Source organism: Synchiropus splendidus, chromosome 17 (assembly GCF_027744825.2).
Source record: "Synchiropus splendidus isolate RoL2022-P1 chromosome 17, RoL_Sspl_1.0, whole genome shotgun sequence".
NCBI lineage: Eukaryota > Metazoa > Chordata > Actinopteri > Syngnathiformes > Callionymidae > Synchiropus > Synchiropus splendidus.
In genome coordinates, this window is record NC_071350.1 from 6,937,359 (window position 1) to 6,959,412 (window position 22,054).

General features: G+C 41.9%; 2 protein-coding genes across 3 annotated transcripts in view; one reads left to right on the forward strand and one right to left on the reverse strand.

Moving 5' to 3' along the window:
• Positions 1 to 5,149: 5,149 nt before the first annotated feature.
• tmem218 (transmembrane protein 218) lies at positions 5,150 to 7,836 on the reverse strand. 2 transcript variants are annotated; one of them, XM_053847085.1, is made up of 4 exons: positions 7,446 to 7,836; positions 7,048 to 7,150; positions 6,425 to 6,469; positions 5,150 to 5,533 (listed from the first exon to the last, which is right to left on the reverse strand). In XM_053847085.1, exons 1-4 carry the CDS (start codon positions 7,553 to 7,555, stop codon positions 5,435 to 5,437), a joined length of 357 nt encoding a protein of 118 aa, XP_053703060.1. In that variant the 5' UTR covers positions 7,556 to 7,836; the 3' UTR covers positions 5,150 to 5,434. The 2 variants fall into 2 exon arrangements, with proteins under 2 accessions (XP_053703060.1, XP_053703061.1); XM_053847086.1 differs by having other exon boundaries at positions 5,150 to 6,469.
• Positions 7,837 to 9,595: 1,759 nt separating this feature from the next.
• Positions 9,596 to 22,054, forward strand: part of LOC128748042 (uncharacterized) — a 101,200-nt gene continuing 88,741 nt past the window's right edge. The window contains exon 1 of the mRNA XM_053846433.1: positions 9,596 to 9,697. The gene's annotated coding sequence lies outside the window, so the exon portion shown is untranslated. The remainder of the gene's footprint in view (positions 9,698 to 22,054) is intronic.

Here is a 22,054-nt window from a genome sequence, read left to right on the forward strand (position 1 = left end):
CTGGTTATCTGGGCAATTGTTAAACAGTTCCTCATATTCCTTTAACCTCACTAGGAGCCCCTCTTCCCTCCCTCTTTCACTTGGCGCTCCCCGGTCTTCCAATCGCCCTCCTCTTTGGGTCCTTTTTCTCTAGTCGTGAGGGAAACAATGATCCAAAAAACAAGTTTCAGACCTCATGCTGGGCGAATAGTTAATAAGGGGACCGAGGGGTACTGTCTTGTCTGACAACATCTGTGGCATTCAATGAAAGTAGGGACCCAGGGAGGAGGAGAAGAGCGTGAAATAAAGGGGAGGTAACTCAGTCAGGCCTGTTTTCTCAACTCACACCGGTTCCATTAATCAAATGTCAGGATCAAACAGCGTGTTCAGCAGGAATCAAACAGATGCAGGACAATTCTGGTCACTCTCCCTGACCGGGAATGAAGTGACCAGCTTCGCCTCCTGACAAGTAACAGCTTCTTTGACCACCCCCCACCCGCCCCCGACCTCTCTACCCTACCTCCCACCAGTCATCTCGCCAGGCAAATTTGTAACTGCCTGTCTGCACAGTATGAGCCTCATGTATCTTCTTGGCTCGCACACCAGCAGCATGCAAGTTTATCTTCTCGCCTCTCAGGCTGCTTTGAAGACAGACATTCATATGGGCAATGAAAATTCAAGTGTGAAAAAAGGAATGAAGAATGAAACAGGGTAGGCTACGGAGCCCTGGAAGTGACATGCATGCGTTCATTTTTTGGATGTCACTTTCATGACTTCATTTTTTTTATCCCAAGATAACAGTTATCTCGATATAATTTTGATCTCAAGATACAATTGTAAATGTCAGCGCATTCGTAACTGCCTTTATAGCAAAGCATGTTGTATACATGCTCCTGTAACCACTACGTCTCCCATGGCTTCGTAACTATTTGTCAACGTTGTCATTCACTGTCTGCAAGTCAGAATATTGCCGACGGCAAAGTCTCTGCGCTTTTAACACTCGGAAGTGCCTTCTCAAAATAATACCACATGGGGCTAAGCTATACGTATTGTATCAATAGGCATTCTCGTATCTTCAAGGGAACTGAAAGCTGGACCCTTCGCAGTTAGGATCGTCTTGTACTGTTTGTGTACTTCGAGGCACTGCCATCCCTACTACATTCTTTCTTTTTAACAATGCTGTTGATTCACAGTCACACAAAAACTCAGCTTCACACCACAAGCTCCATTGACTCTGAATACTTGGAAGTGGCTTGGCTTCTCATGCGACTTTAAAGTAAAGAGCATGGCCACATCTTTCGTATCAACAATGGCTGTTGGGAAAATGTGTCCTGGCTGCCGCAAGTTAATGGCGTTACACAATGCACGGTTCGTGGTCGTCAATACAGTAGATTGAAGTAGGATTTACTCGACGGACCTGCAGTAACTGTATAGTCAATGCATGGCTTGCACATTCCTGCACTGAGCTGAATGGATTGATACGAAGTAGAACAATAGGCTGTCAAGGTAACCCGCCCATTTTATGGTAGAAGTCTGTGCATAATAGGCGTAAAATGACTTCGAATAATGAAATGATGTCTCTAATGAGAACTTTTCTGGATATATTTCTGTTGTATTATGGCAGGTAAACATTAGGGCTACCCCACCTCAAACGGTCTACTGACATAATATGCAGGTTTCCTTTTTTATATTATTATATTTGATATTATTAGTGAACAGAGTAGCAAATCCCCTCCAGGGCCACCCATGTTCATCTTTTGGGTCCACCAGACTTTGATTGATGCATCCTCCTAAGCTTTCATATATATTCTTCGACACAGTTTGAAGACGACACCCCCCATCGAGACAGACTATCGCCCACGCTGGGGCGTCCTGTCAGAGCAGCAGAGGGCCATTGGTGAGCAATCTGACCTCTAGTCCGGGCCTTCGTTCCCCCTTCCTCCGAGGTTCTAGGTTCGTGTCTCTCCTGGGAGACCAGTGGAGTACTCCAGAGGAAAGTAAAGTGAGTGTGTTGCCACCTCTTTGTCCCTGATATTGACAAATACCAATTCGGGGTGTAATCTTATGAAACCTCCTGGTTATATTTTTGCTGTGAAGTGCCTGTCGAGATTTTATTTACCAACTTTGAGAAAGGATGGCAAACATTGCACTCTGGTTGAGTGAGCACGAACTGAGTCTCATTCTCTGGAGATAAGTGAATCCAACTTTAGAGCCCTAAAATCATCAATGGATTTGTTGTGAGAGGTGGGAGGGGCGGCTGCGACGGCGGCATCCGTATCACAAACACAGAGGGCAGGAGGGCGGGCGATGTGAACGGCAGGCCGGGAGTTCTGCTTGAGTGCTTCTGAATGCAGGAGCTCACACACTGGAGCTCACCCCGACGCCGTGGCAGGAACCCGGAGTTTTCGCCCCACACCTCTTTGCCCTTGTGCTGCTCTCTCTTTCTCTACCTCGCCCGCCCCCATCTCTTTATATGTCCAGCTGGCTGCACCACAAAGACTCCTCCGAACCCCCACAAGCTTTGTTGTGTCCATTTTCCCACTCCCTAGAGACTGAGGAGGAAAAATGAAAATGAGGAGAAATGTGGAGGAATGACTCTCTCCCGATCCGCCGAGTGAAGGGCCGAGCGAACACGATGAGGACTCGGTGATCAGAGCTCTGCCCACATGACCTCTTGACCGCACGCAACAGTAGCTTCCCATTAAAGTGAGGTCAACATGAAATTCAAAAGAAGTGTTCAATATTCAATTTGGTTTTATCCTGCGCTTTCCTATGTGTTCTGTCTCACCTTATCATGTCACATTTGTTTCGCTAGCTTCACTCCAGCAGGGGGTGCTGCACACAGATGCATAGCTTGACCACATACAGAAAACCATTGATATTACAGTAATATTATAGTGATGATGATAATGATACACTTGGCATGAATAACATAGGTGAGCACAACGCCAGCACAGCAGTTATAAACACAGATGATTATTATGAAGTTTCCTCGATGATATTTGCAGCAACATGGCCACTAAAAGAGCGAGGAGATTAAAAGACATCTACCTGTGTCACGTTGCAGTCAAGTCAACTGTGGGACTATGTTGACACTCAAACTGGCCTTTATACAGCATTGCCAATACCATTGTTAATGATGACTTCTGGAACCTTTCATGCAGAAAAATGCAGGCGCCCCCTGCAGGGCCGGCCCTCAAACTTGACACAATAAGATCAATCTTATTTTTTATATTACTGACACAATAATTGACTGATGTAAATAATAGATTCATTATGCACAAAGTTTCTATCACAGGGAGCGTTTTTCAGAGCAGATGTCACAACAAAAACATCCTTGATGAAAGAGACTCAATGAGATTTAACTGGAAAATTTCAATTAAAAAAGATTCAGGATGGAAGCTTCACGCAGCAGTTTGCATCAGTGATGGCTTGTCGAGGTATCAAGAAACAGTAGTATGTATCAAATATCAAAATGCAAATGCAAACCAGACCTTTGTCTCTGGTTCTGGTTTGACCCAACAACTACTATTAACCTCGTAGAGCAAGAACATGACACACAAAACACAGCACAATTCTGCAACGGAATGAAGATGGATGCAATAACAGCAAGATGGATAACAGCTGAGCTAACCCAAATGTTAGCGTGGTGTGTGTGTGAGTAAGTAGTTACAAGTCAAAAATGATGGCGTTTCAATCTCTCCGAGAGGTGATATGGAGTCAACATGGTTGGGTATTTGAGTGGAGCAATGTTGCTTCAGCTCCTCCTCCACTTCCAGCCAGATTCACAGCAGCATCTCCTGCGGGGAGGTGGTGCGGGGGGGGGGCTAAGATCATGTTTGGTGCTAATCGTGCGGTCAATTACAGGCCCACCAGTCCCACCAGGTTGAAAGCTTCTCAGCTCCCTTCTCCCACCCCGCTGCACTGGTCCTCCGCTGGTGTGAAATCACGCCGAAGGAGGAGGACCACAGAATGGAGATGTGGGCCGGAACTAATAGGATTGGTTTGGATTCATTAGATTCTCTTTCATCGTCCTGGTTGGAATTCCACTCCATGTCTCCTTGGGGTTCACACTTTCAGAACAGAGGTGGGAGGAAGGAAAGTGTTCATCATTGGGGTCCATTCATCAGCCAGGAGTCGTCCGCTTGTTTGGGGATCTAATGTTTGGAAAATGTAAAGGCTCCTACAGGATATATCAGACAATAGCAGGAAGCATTCATGGAGCACCAAATGTAGGAAGCAGGAAACCGTTTTGAGTGCTGATGATCTATGCACAATTGGACTTTTCCAACTGAAATGTATGTATCCCTTAAACACAAAACTGTCTCAGAGTGAAATTCAGTAAAATTATGCTCAGTACATTTTCCACAAGATTGCATTTCCCACGAATGCATGTCATCAGAAGGATTGGAGATCAGAGCTAAGAATGACAACATTCCTGAACCCACCCGTAGGTGTGTATTTTGGGGAAAACTTGGGTGAGCCTTCTCCTCCTACTGGAACAGGAATCAAGTCCACTCTAATGTTTGTTTGTCAGCCAAAATAAATACAGTATATTTCTTTGCCTTTCAGCATGATGCCAGATGGACACCTCCTTTGTAAGGTGCCGTGGAAAAGTCTCACTGGGAGGGAGCCTAGGGGCAAACCCAGGACTCGCTGGAGAGACCATGTCTCTTGGCGGAACACATCTGGAGATGACTGGGGAAGAGGACGCTTGCGCCTCTCAGCCCAGGCAGCTGCACACGTGACCTGATCTCCCTGATAAGGGCTGGATGGGTTGAGAAGCAGTCAGTGTTCCATAAAGCTTCATAAGCCGATAACTACTACTCTGTGTAACAACTTCACAGACAGTACTGTATATCTGTAGTGTAGAAACCCATACTCTGCATATCCAAATAGGCAGTTTCCTCCAGATGACTGCGCTCTAGACTGCAACCTGATCATAATAAGATTGAGTTTGCTGCTTTGTACCTGTTTCTTCATGGTTCCTGAGCATAACACTCACGATCAGCTGAACGGAAAAACCTTGACATTGCATCTCGGATTAATTCTGATTCTGTTTACCATCACAATCTTACACCGCCAATAAAAACAAAACGCCAACGAACACATCTCATGACAGCTTTAAATGTTATGTAATGAAAAAGGAGACAGGTATTGCATTCCCTGTTCATTTATCAAATGTCATAAAAAAACATTGAAACAATTGTCTCAAATGTGTCAATACTGTTGACACACAATTGCCCTAAGAAGCAATATATACATAAATATGAATAACAATTTTAACCCCCTGTGCTCCTCTGAAAGGGAGGAAACAACTAGAAAACACAAGGCTTACAGATGACATTTAAACTCTTTGACACTTTCTCCAGTTTCCTTGACGACCAAACTATGCAAGCGCTGTGGCCATAAAACAAAACCCGACAGAACAACAACTGATGTGAACGGAAATACCTCAGAAGCTTAAGGCCCTTGTCACCGCCCAAAAGGAGTGGCACGAGACGTGTTTGTCAGTCCCGCACCATCTCAGGAGAGGTCCTCCCTTAGGTGCACACTGGTAGGAAAAATTCACTGTTTAGCTGCATTTTCAGAACACAACTTGACAGAGGAGGTGAACGACCCTGGGATTTGTTCAATGCTGCACTAAGAGAGAATTGTTGGTTTTTAAAGCCTGAACTTGCTAAAATTAATAAAAAAAAGGGACCAAAGTGTATGAACTTTGACCTTACTTGAGAAAAGTTTGTTCTTTCTTCATAGGGAAAAATAAACACAATCTAATTGGCTAGAACCGTCACACTCATGGCTTCATTCAAAAACATGTCATATCAACAATTGATAACTAATTTAGTGGGGTATCCGGGAAATAAAAAAAAAAGAAAATGAATATACATTTATTGGTGACAATTCTATTGAGTAAAGTTTAGATTTACAGTGAAATTTGCAGCAGTTCAAATATTCTTTATTTTGCCAAAATATGAGACCCAGTTCGGTCAGATCTGCTTTCCGTCTCTTCCTCATTGATAAAAACATGGGATTATTAACAGCATTTTAATGTGACTCATCTGAATTAAATCAGTTAAAATGAATGAATTCCAACTCTAATCATAAATCCGTCCACATATTTGCCTTCATGCAGAAGCCTCTGAATCAAACGGAGCATTCTTCAATCAATATGTCATTAAACTCTCATTTTGAAATGCAAAATAAAAGTCTATGCAGTCACAAGAAGCTTCTGAAGTCCCTCGCGGTGGTCCCTCATGAACATGGGAAAATTGCAGCGCTCCATTGTCTGTGTCCAGATGAAGATGGGCCTCTTTGTTGGCACTCAGTATGATCAGTGTTGATGGTGCCAAATCTAGTGTGTTCTTAAAGGTTTAGCATAGACAGGCTCCAGGAAATGAAAGGGGAGTAACATGAAGGACGCCACCAGAAAGACGGTGCTCACCACAGCCAGCAGAACATAGCGACCGATGAACAAAGTGTCCACTATCTGAAGAAAAAGAGAGAGGAAGTGGGAGAGACACGGAGAAACAATGCTGTGAATCAGTCGGTCTCACAATGGGTCAATAGGTGCAGTTAAAGAATCCGTCCACTAGATGTCAGAAGAGGGTTTAACCAGAAACGCATTTCATTTCTAATTTAAGAGTGCGACGACCATTTGTGAAGACTGTAGATCAAGTGTAGGCTATTTTTTTGTTGTTGTTTTTGTTGTAGGCTTTTTGTTTTTTAATTCTGTAAATGATGAAATGACAGTCTTACTTCTCTCAACGAATTTCAAACAAACTGCTTTTGTAAACTACTCATTCTAATAACAGTACACTCCTGCACACATGATTAACGCTGGGAAAAAGTGCACTTGCAAATAGCAGTATAACAGCACATCATATCAGCTGGTAGATGGTTAGATTTGCTTCATTTGCAACAAATACAATCCATCGTGAAAAACAAACAAACATTGTATTCACACATTGTCTAACATTCAGAGTCATGCAAAGTGCAATGAAGCGACTAACATATTCACATATTACTTTCACATTCAAAGATGTGTCAAATGAATGCGGGTCTCACCTCTATCTCATTAAAAGCAGGCGGGATCTCAGGACTTCGTGGGAAAAACACCAACACCAGAGTGATGATGAGAGCCAGAAGGAAGACGGGGATCACAGCAAACCTGAAAGCACAGAACAACAGGCCTGTGACTTATGTTGAAAAAAACAATACACAAGTATTTTGCCTCACAGCTGATGAACTTGTCAATACAAGCAGCATACTGTTTATCATTGCAAAGAAAAAGCATTTCCACACGTACATTAGTGACATTAAATCATACATTTGAAAGTCTGTTTGCAGAATATTGTGCCAGTCGTTATGCTGACTAAGAGTTCAAGCAAAAATACGCATGTGATTTAACTCGGAAGTCATCTGATCCAGGTAGTCATAAGTGTTGACATTCCTCTCCCACATACTTGGATGAACCTGAGGCTCTCAGAAGCATCGCTCCAACCACAAGGGCCGCTATCCAGACGACAGCGAGGATGAATACACCATTTCCGACTTCCAGCACAGTGTTGGCCATTTCCTCCCACAACTTTTTTTTGCAATAAACAATCTCTAACGCAATGGAAGGCGTTCACAGAGCAACACTATCTACATCAGTCGCCACAATGCGCATCATTGCAGCTCCCCAGCCTCGCCGTAAACTATTAAAAAACAAAAAACAGAAGTATAGAATGCAGTAAACTAAAGACAACGGACTATAACTGGAGCGAAGGCCAGCAAGCGCAATTATTTAACACTCGTTCCGTTCGCTGAGAACGGATGAAATTTCAGCTCAAGAGATGAAGCCCCCGACGCATCGTATACTTCCTGGAAACAGTGAGCTGCAACCTGATTGGACAGGGTAGAAGAAAAGCAGCCAATCGGAAGCATTGTTACTTCAGTAGGCCAGAGCCTTAGTTTGTACGCGAAGTTTAAAACCATTTTAGAAGCAAACGCAATTCAGCAGCTCGTTTTATTAAATTTAATTACCTCTTAATTTTATTTCCAGAGTAAAAAAGGATCTTAGCGTGTTGGTTTCTGCGTGACAAATAATGATGAAATTTGCCTTTAATTCTTTTATTATTTCCTTCTTTCTTTTAAAAAATACAAGTGAATTAATTCTTTCAGAGCACTGCACGTTTAATTACTCGATAGGTGTTTATTCACCAAATATATCTCAAGTACACATATTGTCCTTGCCATCTATCGTGCATGTTTTTTACTTGATTTTTAATCATTCTGCTTATTTTTTTAATCTCTTGTTGTATAATACACGTCTTTAAACCGTGTTGCATTCATTTAAATAATTCATTTAGATTTTTTTAAATTAATAAATAACAACTACTTAACAGCTTTGAGAATGATGCACTCAATATGCATTAAAACAACTAGGAATTCAAGAACAGAAAGCGACGAACATACACGTAATATTGCCTAGTAACCGATAGAGGGCCAGCGTGACTCGCTATACAGTACGAGCCATGTGTGCCTCCCTGTCGCGGGCACGTGCGCATTCATGTTATGGCGATTTTCTTGGAAGGAGACGCGATGCCTTCATGGTCACATGAATGTCCCATATACCTGGCGTAGCGAGCAGATTATTATTATTATTATTATTGGTTGTATTGACAGTAAAGTGAGAGCAGAGAGTATTTACGTTTCATATTAATGTAAAAAAAGAAAAAAATATTTTATGACTTTTAGCATTTGCAACTATAGCCACCAACTTTAAAAATTGAAATTTTAAATTTTAATTTCTATATGCCTTATTATGTCATACAGTGAAGACGAAAAAGAGCGTTATCCCTGATTCTGGTTTTTCTTTTTGAATGTTTTTCTTCTGAAAACTGGTTTTATCATTGTTTTGTGTGTTCATTGAGGTTTGTGTGTCTGCTGTTGTGGTGTGGCACCATTCTGTCTCCATTATAGAAGAGCAGTTCTCCATTGAAGGACCACCACTACTCAACGTCAAACTGCAACCTAAAAAAAGTAGATCTAACCTAAAATTTAACATATAGAACTGCTAAATGATATATTAATTTAATCTACTATAAACACATGTGGGAAGAATAAAGGGAATCTAATCTAATTCAATTATGTTTTTCCGAGGAAAAGGCCCATGTCCGACTAAAAGTGGCTTTGTGACCCACTTTTGGATCTGGACCCCGCCACTTGAGAACCTCTGCTGTGGAGTGCTCAGGTGCGTTCATCGACTACTTTTGAAAACAAACCCTAACCCTAAACATACTGAGTATATATATATATATATATATATATATATATATATATATATATATATATATATATATATATATATATATATATATATATATATATATATATATATAGCTGACCCTCTACGAACAGAGTGACAGTAATTCATCTCAGTTAACAGAGCTCCAGCTCGTGTTTTTGGCACATAAGGGTTAAACCCATTTCAGCGCGCTTCATCATCCCCGTGCGAACCGGCGGGTGTTTCCCAGAAAATAAAAACCGCGTATGTCGCTGTGATGTTGGTATTTCCCACCGACACTGGAACGCATCACGAGCAGCGGCGGCAGCAGCAGCGCGGTTCTCTGGAAGGTGGGAGGGGCCTGTCTCGGCTGACGTCACCGGCTGTGTGGAGGAGTATAGGCTGTGCTGTCAGTCCAGTGTCAGTCTGATGAAGATTGGCATGCAGGTAAGCTGTCATTCATTTTCACTGTCAGTGGCTGGAGCAGGGTTTTAGCGTCCTTTCCTCCCCCTCCCGTCCCTCCACCCTTTCTTTACAAAAGCCAGGACATTATTCATACAGTCAGGGCAGAGGGAGAGAGAGAGAGAGAGAGAGAGAGAGAGAGAAGGGAGTGAGAGAGAGAGAGGGAGAGAGAGAGAGAAGGGAGTGAGAGAGAGAGAGGGAGAGAGAGAGAGAGGGAGGGATGGAGGGGAGAAGAGGAGGGGGAGAAAAAAGAGAGAGGGAGAGCACTGGAGATGCATTTTTGTGCTGGACTCAAAAGACCAGTGGATTTTTATAATCTCGGTTCGGTCCTTGCTCGCTGCTTCTGCCGCTGCTCTTTGTGGATTTGTGTTGGTAATGTTTGTGGTGCTTGAGCTCAGACACAGTGTAGTCAGCGAGAGGAGCGTCTTGTTTATGTGGCGACCCAGACTGAAGTTTCTTGTCATCTCGCCTCCGTCCTTTCTTTGTGGCTCGTTTTTGCCTGTTAAGTTTGTGATCATCGGGACCGTTGTGTTGTTGTGAAGGTGAAACTAGAGGTGTGGAGACGAGAGAACGTTACATTTTCGGAAACATGCTCATAAATGTTCTGAACTGTTGCATTGCTGTGCGGTTAAAGACGGTCTCATGTACAAAGAAAATCCTTATATTTTGCGTGTCGGAACGGCTTCAAATCCAATTGCCATGCGCTAAATGTATTAATAAATGCAGGAAGTGAATATTATTGCAAACGTAATTTAAATTGTTTTCTAAAACGGCTTAGTCTGTAACCGTTTTATTCTAGCTGGGTGGTCTTTGGATCACACTCATATCGTTACAATACAATATCGTGACAATAGTGAGCTTCATTTATTTGGATTTACGCACAGTTTTCTGACGTTTATTCATTTGATCTACCCTATCAAATCGCTATTTACTGTGTGAAGACGAAATACACAATTTGTCTTCTTGACATTCCAGAAAAATATATTTATTATAATATATTTTTTTATTGACATGAACAGATAATGACTATTTTAAGACTAATAATGAAGCTTTTCTTTATAAAACTGTTTAAAACATACTCATATTTTCACCTACAACTGTTCCACTGCAGCTTGCTGAAGTTGAAAGACAAACAGCCGCCTTTGCAAACATTCATAAAAGTTTTGCTTCCGTTCGTCGTATTTCAATTGGACTTTCTTTATGAGTGTTGAACAGATGGAAGCCGTGCAACTGGAGGCAGATTTAAAGTTGCACAGTTCATTTCCAGTTTGGTTGCAGCCAATGCTGCAGAAAAGCAGATAGATAATGAAAGTGGATCTGGTAGTTTGTTTTATACATTTTTAGGGGAAGTAAATGAAAGCTCAACATTACTTCAGCATAAAAAATACGCTGAATAATGATCAATAAACTACATGTCACATCAAATATTATGCGAAATGCTGCCCAAATGAAACAATGTATAATCAAACCTGTTGTGATGATGATTGTTATTATTGATTTTATTATTATTTCAACTGCCCTCCAGCATGGTCATATTTTATGCATAACACCGTGTGCACTGCACTTAACAGAGTTTTGATTTAGTTTTCTTCTCCCTGACTCACTTTACTTACAGTTTTCCGCATGATTGTATGTGTTAAATCACATAAAAATGATGGAAGCCAGAGTCTTGGGAAAACGCCACACTGGAGTCTTGAAGACTTGTGCACAGTCATACTGTATCTGACGCAATGATCATGAAATGTCATTTCAGATCTTGTTTTCTGTCCCGGAATCTCAACATACCACAATAAAACCGAGTGGTTGTAGTGTCCATCTTGGGTACTGTGTTGATTGTTTGATCTCTTTGATACATGCTTATAAAATATTATGGCCCATCCTGCCAAATTGAATAAGGAATTAAAGTCTGCAGTGGTCAGTACCTTACCAAGGAGACTTAATGATATTGTCTATGTAGGTATCATCCAATCGAATGCTATCTGGTCACAGTACTATAATCTTTCTTTAATACACAAATGAAAACACCACAGCATACCAACATATCTACCTCACACGAGGACAAACTGCGAGAATTTCCAGCCCTTTGCCTGTATTTATGTGCTCATGAGTAGATATATAAACTTGAAACAAACCTGAATCTCTCACCCGGTGTGGTGCAACTGGTCAAATACTGTGCACAGCTTCGTCATCATGCCTTGCACCTGCCAAGGTGTTGGGTTGGAAAACTGGTAGGAAAGTAGGTGGTCTCCAAAGTGAGACAAAGAGATCCATATGACTTCATTTATACATTTATTTTTCTTCTCAATCAACTAGAATTTTGAGACATTTCTACTGTGAAGTCATGTTCTTTGGCATCATAGTCTTTTGTTAAACAAAGAAAAACAACATATGCACCAAATATAACTATATTAAAAAGAAGTAGGGACTCAATGTTGATCATTTTAAAGCCTAAAACTGGAAGCACAGATAGTTGGAACACTCATTTCACAGGAAGCCTTATCCAATTTAAAGAGGATTTGTGAATTGATTATCTTCTTCGTGTAAAGTGTGACAAAAAAAAAAAAAAAGATTTCAATTCAGAGGTTTCAGTTATCTTTGGGAGCGTGGAACAGAAAACCACCTCCAATTGAATCTTCTGAGGTAGTTGATTATCTGGAATAGATTAATCAATGTGTTGCGGAAGACAGTGATGCGTTTCATTTCCTGTTGTAGCTGTGAATGATGTCGAGGTGGTGTCTGTCGACTTCGAGTTCCAACCAAGCTTATTTGTGGGAATTCAAAGACACAATTTGTTGGGAGCTTTGACTTTCTCTGTGAATATTAATTTATATCGCTCAGTTGAGCCCGACTTACTTATTTGTTGTTGGAAAATAATGGTTCTGCTGACTGCTGCTGAACGAAACTCGATCATTGCTGCGTTACTATAAGACTCGGCTCATCATCAGATCTATGGGAAATTGTTCTTTAGGTTAGATATACCTGCATTTCATAACGTAAAATAAACTGATGTCAAGAATTGTCTGTATCACCGATTGTGGTGAAGTCATTTCACACACAAAACTCAGTGGCTTGTGCCTCTTTTCAACCAATATTAGGGTTTTAAACACACTTGCTCACTATTGTGTCGGGATGCTTCGATCTGGATTTTTGCTGCCAATCACCAATACTGGTCACATGGATTGACAATGAATCCAAATGACGAGACCTTCTGAGTACATGTGAAAAAATTAACCATAAAATAATTTTAATTCAGACATATTTTTATATACCTCTTCAAGGAGGCATAAAAGAGCAAAACCTTGCAGCATGCAGAAACTGATGTGTCTAAAGGACAACTGAAAAACATTTAATTTGACGTGAGATGTCGCACTTTGGTGAATCTCTTGAGACTTTACCATGTCTGTGAAATATTTGACTCTGAGACAGAGAGCACGGCATTTATGAAAGTTTAAACTCTGAACGTTTTCAAACGTTTCAGATTCAGGTGCACTCGACTCCAAAACAGTGACGGGTTGGTCGTTTCCGACACGACCTTGTCATGTAGCTCGGGAAATGAATCATTATTTCTTGGGCAATTTGCTAAGGTGGGTGTTGCTAAGCGGTAGCCGCTCTAACAGCCTGCTGCTGAGGCACCAGCGCTCTCACTTTCACAAGCCCCTAAAACTCCATAATTTAAATGGCGTATTTAACATTGACACGCTTCCCTGCACAGCATTTTCCCATGCATGGGCTGCAGGATGCAAACTTCACATGACAGATTGAAAGAAGCTCCACTGCAGAAATGCTGCTACCGAGTGAGCAGCAGGGATGGAGGAGCGGACGCACACAACCAGCGGGGCTTCATCGGAGCGTCGGTTGTCACACGTGATCAGTTGTGGCATGTAGTGATCGGCATTCACCGATCACGGTCGGTGACCGTACGATTGGAACATCTACGTTGTCTCAGCGATCCTGTGATGCAAGTGAAGTGGATCAGATTAGCCTAGCACTTCAGCGATATATTGGCCTTGAATGGGCTTGTGATCTTGAAATGCAATGTGGGCCGTGGCCACCATATTTACATTTCTTTACATTTGGGATTGGCTCTTCCTGTCTCGTAGCAATGCATTGAAAAATCACAGCTTTCACAATCACAAAATCGGGTTGTATAAAATCACGATTTTGATGAAGAATACGATGAATCGTTCAACCTAATATGAGCTGCACTTGGCTACATTCCATACCTCTCATGCACTAATTCATGTGAGATTTGCCACATCTGAAATTTGTCATTAGAAGAGACTGATAACCCCAAAAGGGTTATTTGGCCACTCTGACCTGTGTGGGATGTTCTTGCTTTTGGTTCGATTGCCTTTCTGAGCACGGGATGTAATGTTTACATTGTATTTTCACTGTAAAATATGTATCAAGTTCACACTTATTGTATTATTATGAAATATCTCTAGGTCTGAGTTACTTATCACAGACTGACTTTCTGTCTGAATCCTCTCTACTACAACAAGCAAAAGCAACTCTTTCAATGCTTTCCTGTTTCAGAGTTGCCTCTGTGCTCCAAGGAGACACACACAGTAGTGAATAAAAATTAAACTGGAAGCAACTACTCCTTTAAATTAATTTCTGGAAGAAGGGCATGGAAAAAAAGACCATTTCAGAATGGCACTACAAAATACTTTCTCAATGTCGGGTCGAAATTGTGATTCTTGTCACCACTCCCAAGCTGAATAGGCATGAAAAGGCCTCCCACGGTGAACACTTTAGTCTGAGAATCTCGCTCCATTAAATATTCCCGTACCATTTGTTTACGAATCATGTGTCGAACACATTCGACAGGTGCAGCCGCGCAACCAGGGGTCGCTGCAGAAAAATAATCCAGCGACGTCCCTCCATGGAAAAGTGGCATTGCTGTTGGAAGACTCCTGCTATGAAGTTTTGTCAGCCTGTAAACTGTGTGGGATGATTTGCCTGACAGAGAGAACCCGCCTGAAAGCATCGCAGGAGTTGACACGCACCACCAGCAGTCACCCCCAGTGATGTTTGCTCTTTGTTGTGCTGCACCCCGCATGGCTCTACATATTGTCATAAAGAGATAGTTCCAATTTAGTTTATCCCCAAACCCTGCTGAGATCTTAATTGATGATTTGTTTCATTGGACATGTGGCCCGGGGGCACGCTTGCGTTTGACACTATTTGCATATTAGCATCTCTTCTATAAGGGTAAATGACACGAGGAGGTTCGGTGCTGCGCAGTCCCGTGGCTTTATTTGAGGGGGTGGGAGCGGGATAATCACAAAGTGATGGAAAATGAATGGGGTAAACAGAGCGAGCATATGTTACAAACCAATTAAAGCATTTACGTATGGCCATAAAGCGATTGGGGAAATTACACCAAGTGCAAATGTCTTGTCATTCGTGCCGCATAACGCTTAAGTAAAAATGTTCCTCAATGTGTGAGAACTAATTCAGAGTCTAATGCTTCTTTTCAGGCTTCTCTTTTCTTCACATCAGATTGCAAGATGTCTAATTTGCGTTGGATGGGCCTCATTTCCTTAAATCAGGCGGCGAAAAGCGAGAGATGTTCAGAATTATTCATGAGGTCTGCAGGGTATTCTCGACGGAGTGCATCCTGGTCTTGTACTGTGGGCCGATGTGCCTCCGCTCGCTCACATGTGTCGGACGGACCTGAAGACAATTGTTTTGTGTTGCTTGTCTCTGCGCCGCCTGGGCACTTGCAGGTCATGCCCGCTAAACCCGCTTGATCCCAATTGCTCTCAAGAGGAGGCAGAGGCCTGTTTATGCTGGCAGACGACTTAGCCGGTGCATGCTCGCCTCTGCCGGTTCTGCCGCTGCATTGGCGCAGCAGCTAAGTAAGCCACCAGGGATCGAGGTTGAGGGGAGATGGATCTGCTTGATTTATGCTCCGAGAAGAGCAACAGGCAAATTAATGATCCGTGATACCGTCAACATCACATCACCGGTGCTTTGAGAAGGTCATGGAGGAAATGGAGGGAATAGGGCGATGTAGTTTTGTCTTGTCTGTCATTTATGGTAAACATTTGTCAATAAATCTATTTGCGAGAATCTGGTGGTATGATATGTTGCAGATACGTTAAATTGTGACACTGTAAGTACGGTGGTATAATATTTGTTATTATAAGGAAAAGAAACACTAATAAAATAACTCTAGATGCCGATAAGAAAATCTATTTACGCCTATGGATGGTGTTGGTGGTGTTTTAGCAACAAATGGAGACGCGCTTGAGCATCATGCTACAGGGCTTGGACAAAATAATGGAAACACCTTAAAGCTTTTTTAGCTTTAAGGTGTTTCCATTGTTTTGTCCAACCCCTGTACATGAGCTGGTAAAACTTGACATTGGCATCAAAGTCACATTCTAGCAGATGCTGTCCGTGGACATAGCGCTTGTACTTTAGAGTCAAATTGACCATACCGTGCACCCGGGAGAGAACAGTGTTTGTAAAAAGTTTAGCTCCATGCTCTGCCAGTGTTGCTGATTTGAAAAAGTAATCTGACAACTGAACCTGAATACTGATTACTACCTTAAAAAGTAACTGTTATTTCACAGTTTACTTGAATTTAAAAGGAACTAAGTTACTTTTGTAGTTACATGTACAAGTTACAATTTCTTTGGTGAAAATATATAATAATAATTTGGTGGTAAATATATAACAGTTCAGATAAAAATCCAGGGAACGTAGCAGGTTTTTTTCTGACTTGAAAAATGGCATATCTTTCAGTCCCTCACTGCCACGAAGATGTGTTTAAGAACCGAAACTTGGGAGTGTTTGATTTTAGCCGAGTCGGAATTCGGTTGGCACCAATAAAAGTACCAGATTTGATCCTCATCCCTCGCCAAAACAGGGTTGTGGCATGGCTGTGGAGTACTGGCTGCCGTCTGCTGGTCAGAAGGTTACAGGACATGATGGTCCTGTTGAATGAATCAATAACAGCAGTTTGGCTTGAAGGAACATGTGACCAGGCTATAAGGCTGCACAACTATGGCCAAAATAATGATCACGATTATTTTGATCAATGTTGTAATCACAATTATTTATCAGCATTTTTCATGCATGGGAGAACATCAAAACTTGCCTTTGAATGCATACATTACATGAGTACAGCTCAATCGAGGATGACAACATCCTGAACACCATCAAAATACGATGTATTGTGTTGCCCTTCCACGTTGTCTTGGCTCAGTTCTAACTCCATTCTGACTTGTTACAAGGCCTTGGCAAATGTATAATTTGCAACAGAAATAGGTACCAGGGTCAGCAGGGAAGCTTTCTGTTGGGTATTTAGGAACCGGGAATGATATATCGGATCTTTATCCTGCAGTGAATCCAATATTAGGTTCAGTATGTGGTCATAATAGTGTGTCTGTCTATGAAAAGCTCACAACCTTGAATTGTTTTGCTCAACAGTGCCCCCTGTGGTCTAGAGGAACTTCTTTTCTTGTAGAAAATCCATTCCGCTTTACAATATGTAATCTTGGGATTGACGGGACTTGACACATTCAAATCAATTGACCTTCTTGGCGATGAGAGTCCAAACAAACTCTCCTCTCTTCACAATAGCAGCTTCCCGAACGCCTCAGTGTGGAGGAGGACTCACAAAGACCCAGGTCATTAGATAATGATTTTAGCATCAGGTCTGTGATCGCATTTCTTTTCAGCGAAATGGGACCGCAAACCCAGCAGGGGCGCATTCCTCAAGCTCAAGTCAGAACGGTTCGATACTATCCGGCTGCGGGATTCCGAACTTGTTTACAGCCGGCGAAGAAGAATCTATTGTGCTGGAACGATTTGCCTTTGATGTCATTATTTCTACAGTTAAAAAAGAAACAATTAGACATTATTTTTAGCCTTCGTTATTCAGGGATCAGGCTCCAAATCAAATTAGCTCCAGCTTATTATATATTCTGCATTTAAAAGACCTTTAACAAGACTCCCGTCCTCATTGTGCCTCTTATCTCTGGTGGAATGTAGATAATCCTAATAAATGAGACCGGCTTCACGCGCAGAAATACCAAGCTGCGGCTAAATCCTGAATTTATTATATCTGAAAGTCGGGGTAACAGCTGAGCGAGGCGAGCTGCTAAATATTTGGTTTGAGTGTGTGTTTGTGTGTGTGCTTGTAGATGCATGTTTTACTTGCTCAGACTAATAAAACATTGACTGAGACAGCTAAAACCTTTTCAAGCTGCAGTCCTCCACACAATGACTCTGTCATCGTTGGGTGCTATATTAAGTCGCTCAGCAGATGAAAATGCTCGCTGAGTTGGTTTAAAAAACTATTGACGTGATTGATCCCTGTGCTTGTCTCTCTGCAAGCTTTCTGCTGTGGTTTGAGTGTGTTGCAGGATGTGTGTTTTTCATGATTGTGTGTTCAAATATTGTTATTTGTATGTTTTGTTTTGAAGAACCATCATGTTCCAGCTTAAGACTCTGCATCTTTAACATACACAGTGTGTGTGTGTGTGTTTACGTCTATCTGTGTGAGAACCTGTATGAGTTTGAGTTAGGACATTTTTGCAAAGTGAGGACATTTTGACATTTGTCAAGCCTCATTTTGATGTTTAAAACTACAAAATAGCCTGGTCATTATTACTGGGTTTTAGTTTGGTTCAGAGTAAAGGTTAGGTTTAGCCTTTTGTTTTAGATGGTTAGGTTTAACATGAGAGGCTGGGGAAAGGGTAATGTCAATGACGGTCCTCACCAAGATAGGAAGACAAACGTGTGTGGGGGGGCTTGTTTATACTGCCTCGTGGGCACCAATTCCTGACATCACACTATCCTCGTGGGGACCCTATGTCTTCATGGGGACCTTCCATTTTTGGGAAAAAAAACCTGTGGGGCGTTTGCAGGGCCCTTTTGCCGGGCCACAAAAGGTTAAGCCTCAGTTTGAGGATGAAGACTTCATGAAAACAAGAACATTCAAATTGGGTTTAACTTTGGTTCCAAGTCCGGTTAAGCTTAACCAGTTATTTTGGATAGTTAGGTTTAGGGTGAGTGCCTGGGGAAAGCATTGTAACAATAAGAGGTCCCCACAAGGGTAGAGAGAGGGATACAAACGTGTGTGTTTGTGTGTTTGTCCATGAATGAAAAGCTCTGAACATGTATGTCTACATCCCTTGCAATTCTCTGTCACAGTTTGTGTGCATGTGTGTCTAGTATATGAAACTGAGTGAACCTTACATACAGCTCGGCAATGTGGCGTACATAAGTTTGCGGTTGCATGTGTGAGTATCTCTGTGGTGCTAAACTAGGTCGAATCTACATGAAGCTATGTTGAGGTTTCTTCCCAGTTTGTGCATAATAAATTGACAAGATTTAATGGAAATGAGTAAAATGTAGGTACATGACAGGACAGTGTTGTGTCTCTTATGTTCTTCTGTTTACAGTGCAGTTGGTAAAAACTTAGATAAAAAGAGTAAGTAAGTGATAAAACCCCCTTTTTGAGGTCATATAGAGAACAGGGTCAGAACATCTCTGTGTATTAATGCAACTTGAGCATCACATTGTCTCCGTTGACTGAAGGGTCTTCAGCTTAACAACAAGTTCCTGCCACACCTTCCGAGTCATTTTGTGGCGTTCTTTTTCGAGAAAAAAAATCTTGTCCTTGGACAGCTTGTTCAGGGCGCTGCTGAGATTTTAATGGAGGAAACTTCGAGCAGGTGTGTTTTACACGCTTAGCGAGTTAAGCTCTGGAGTATTGGCAATTGGTTGATTGTGCTCAGCTGTGTGCCACATGGTCACCAGCCATTCCGTGGTATCCAAATCCCATCTTGATTGTTGATGATTGAATACTTATTGCACTCAATATACAGTGTTTTTGGACCCATTTCCTACTGATTGTCATCAGAAACGAACAGCGTATAAACTCAGAATGTATCAGTGCGTGCGAGCGAGAAGCCTCACACCGCGTTTTGTAGCGTTTTCCTTCACTCTAAAGCGGAACGCTCAGTGCTGCAGGTATGTGGCAGCTGTTCTCAGACACTGCAGTGCCGCTGCCAGCAGGAAAGCTGTTGTCCCTCCACTGTGAGAGGGAATTACTTTTAATACGACCGGCTGAAGCGTCTTTTTACAAGCCGATATATGCTTAAACTACGGCAGTGTGTCTTCAGCAGTCGTGGACTAGAACTTGCTGAGATCCTTAAGGTAATAATGCTGTTTTAGCATCATTCAATGGATTGTTTTGGGTGCAAGGGTGCAGCTCCTCGGTTAGATCTGGGGTACAACTTTAGTGAAATTGCTATTTCAGACCGACGACAAATAGTGAGGCGCCGCAAAACAAGCCGACTACTCCAGCACTCTGAGAAGCAAACCGATGTTTGTCCTGGACATGTTTTGCATTTGACACATCAACAAACCATCAACACCTAACTGACACTATCTTGTCTCAAGTCTCAAAAATCCTGAGATGAAGCCTGCTGGATTTGCACCGCCAATTTGACTGACAGTCTTACTGGGGTGTGCAACTGCAGTGAATTTATTTATTTATTTATTTTTTAATTTAAATCCTGTTTTCCTTCTGTCGGGTCAGAGCAGAGGTCGCACGAAACAATTTAGCCACAAACGTTTACTAACAGAAGGTGCTCTTGCCCCGCATTCCACATGAACTGCTTCATGTGTTTCTACTGTGTATAATCCTCTTTATAAATAAACCTCCCCCCCACGGTCACCACCTTGACAAGCCAATTTTATCAATACTGTCAATACTCGCACCCAAAAACAGATTCACAACATAAATCGAATCAGCACTAAAATCGTATCAGGATAAAAGCTTTTTGTCCCACCCTGACATTCGTTGTTTAAAAGTTGAATTGTGCCCTTGATCTGGTCATAGTATTGAACAGTCATGGAAATGGGGAAAACCGACTGGAAAGTTTTTACTTTTGGTGTTAAAAGTCGCAGTGTATTTTTCGAAAAGTTTACGTTTTACTTTACCTTGTGCCCTTTGCATTCATGTCAAAAGTGTGACTGCCATGGATTCTTTCAGGAGTAGAAACAGATCGTATGTTGGTGCAAGTCCTCTTTGCATGTTTGCATTTGTGACAATAGCTGCTCTATTTTACGGGGGGCAGAGACATTTTTCTGTAAACTAGAAAGGGGAAGTCACACGTTGCTGTTGTTTTCTTTAATCATATATGTGTGCACAGAATTATTTTTGAAAATACAGAGGGTAAAATAGCTGACCACATCAATCATAGTTTAAACCAGCTCAGCAGAAAAAGAGGAGAATGAACAATAATTATTCTAACAAACAAAAGTAGTCATTGCTGCTACTTTACTTGTTGTATGCTTTCAGAATGTCTGACAATATTTTCCTGGGCAAAGTAATACCAAGGAATTTAGAAAGCAAAAAATGTGTGTGCAAAAATGAAATTTCTTTGCTCTCCACCCACATTTCACGGATGAGACTGACCTGAACTGAAATTGGAGGACTTCAGGATTTCTGCTACATGTAAATGAGTGTGTCGCACGTCACTGAAGTTGTTGTTCGCAGAATAAGAACGAATAAGATCGAGATTTGCCGATTGTCTCATGCCTTCCCATTATTGGTGGGCTGTCTGACAGGGGCATCCCCCCAGATCTCCCTAAAGGCCTCGCAAAACTGGGGCACCATGTCTCAAAATCCCGGCTAAAAGTCTGCTCACTGCGCTGAACCCTCAGCTCCGCCCAGTGTTGAAAACATGACACAACTATAACACTTACACGTGTTTAATATTCAGGATTGAACACCGTAAAACTTTAGTAGGACTAAAGCACAGAGTGAAAATTGTGGATGGAATAAATGAAAGCACTTCTGCGACCTTCCTATCTATTCCTGTTGTGTTGTACAGCAACATTTTCTCGAGTGTTTCTCTCACATCGCATCTAAATGTTTCGTGCTCTCTTGCACTCCAGGACTCCCATCGATCTGAAGGACAATGTTTGTGCTCCGGCTAAAAAGATGCTCCTTTATATTTGAAAGCGCATTTTCTCTTCGCTGTTAATCTCTGTCGCAGCATTCAGCCGCCTGATGAATCACTTGTTGGTGTGAATGCTTGCGGCTGTAACAACAGACTTGAGTGAAAAGCAGCAGCAAGGACGGAATCATTTGCTTTAATGCATTTTAGTGATTGCTGTTATTAGCCGTGAAAGACCTCCGTTGTTATTCGGTTGTAAAAGTGCCATGAGTTTATGACAGGCCAGGCGTCTGCCCTACTGCTTTTGTCGGCCTTGAAAAGAGCATTTTTTTTATCATGCTCACACTCTTTCAAAATGCTTTTCATTCTTGTTTTATGTCTCATTAAATCTGTTGGCAGCTGCAGAGCTCCA

Excerpts from the sequence above, each read along its gene's own strand:
- tmem218 (XM_053847085.1), bottom strand. The coding sequence starts at position 7,555 with ATGGCCAACACTGTGCTGGAAGTCGGAAATGGTGTATTCATCCTCGCT. Across the intron at positions 6,470-7,047 it reads CTGCTTTTAATGAGATAGAG|ATAGTGGACACTTTGTTCAT; the intron begins GTGAGACCCGCA and ends CTTTTTCTTCAG. Across the intron at positions 5,534-6,424 it reads GCTATGTTCTGCTGGCTGTG|TGTGCACCTAAGGGAGGACC; the intron begins GTGAGCACCGTC and ends TTTTCCTACCAG.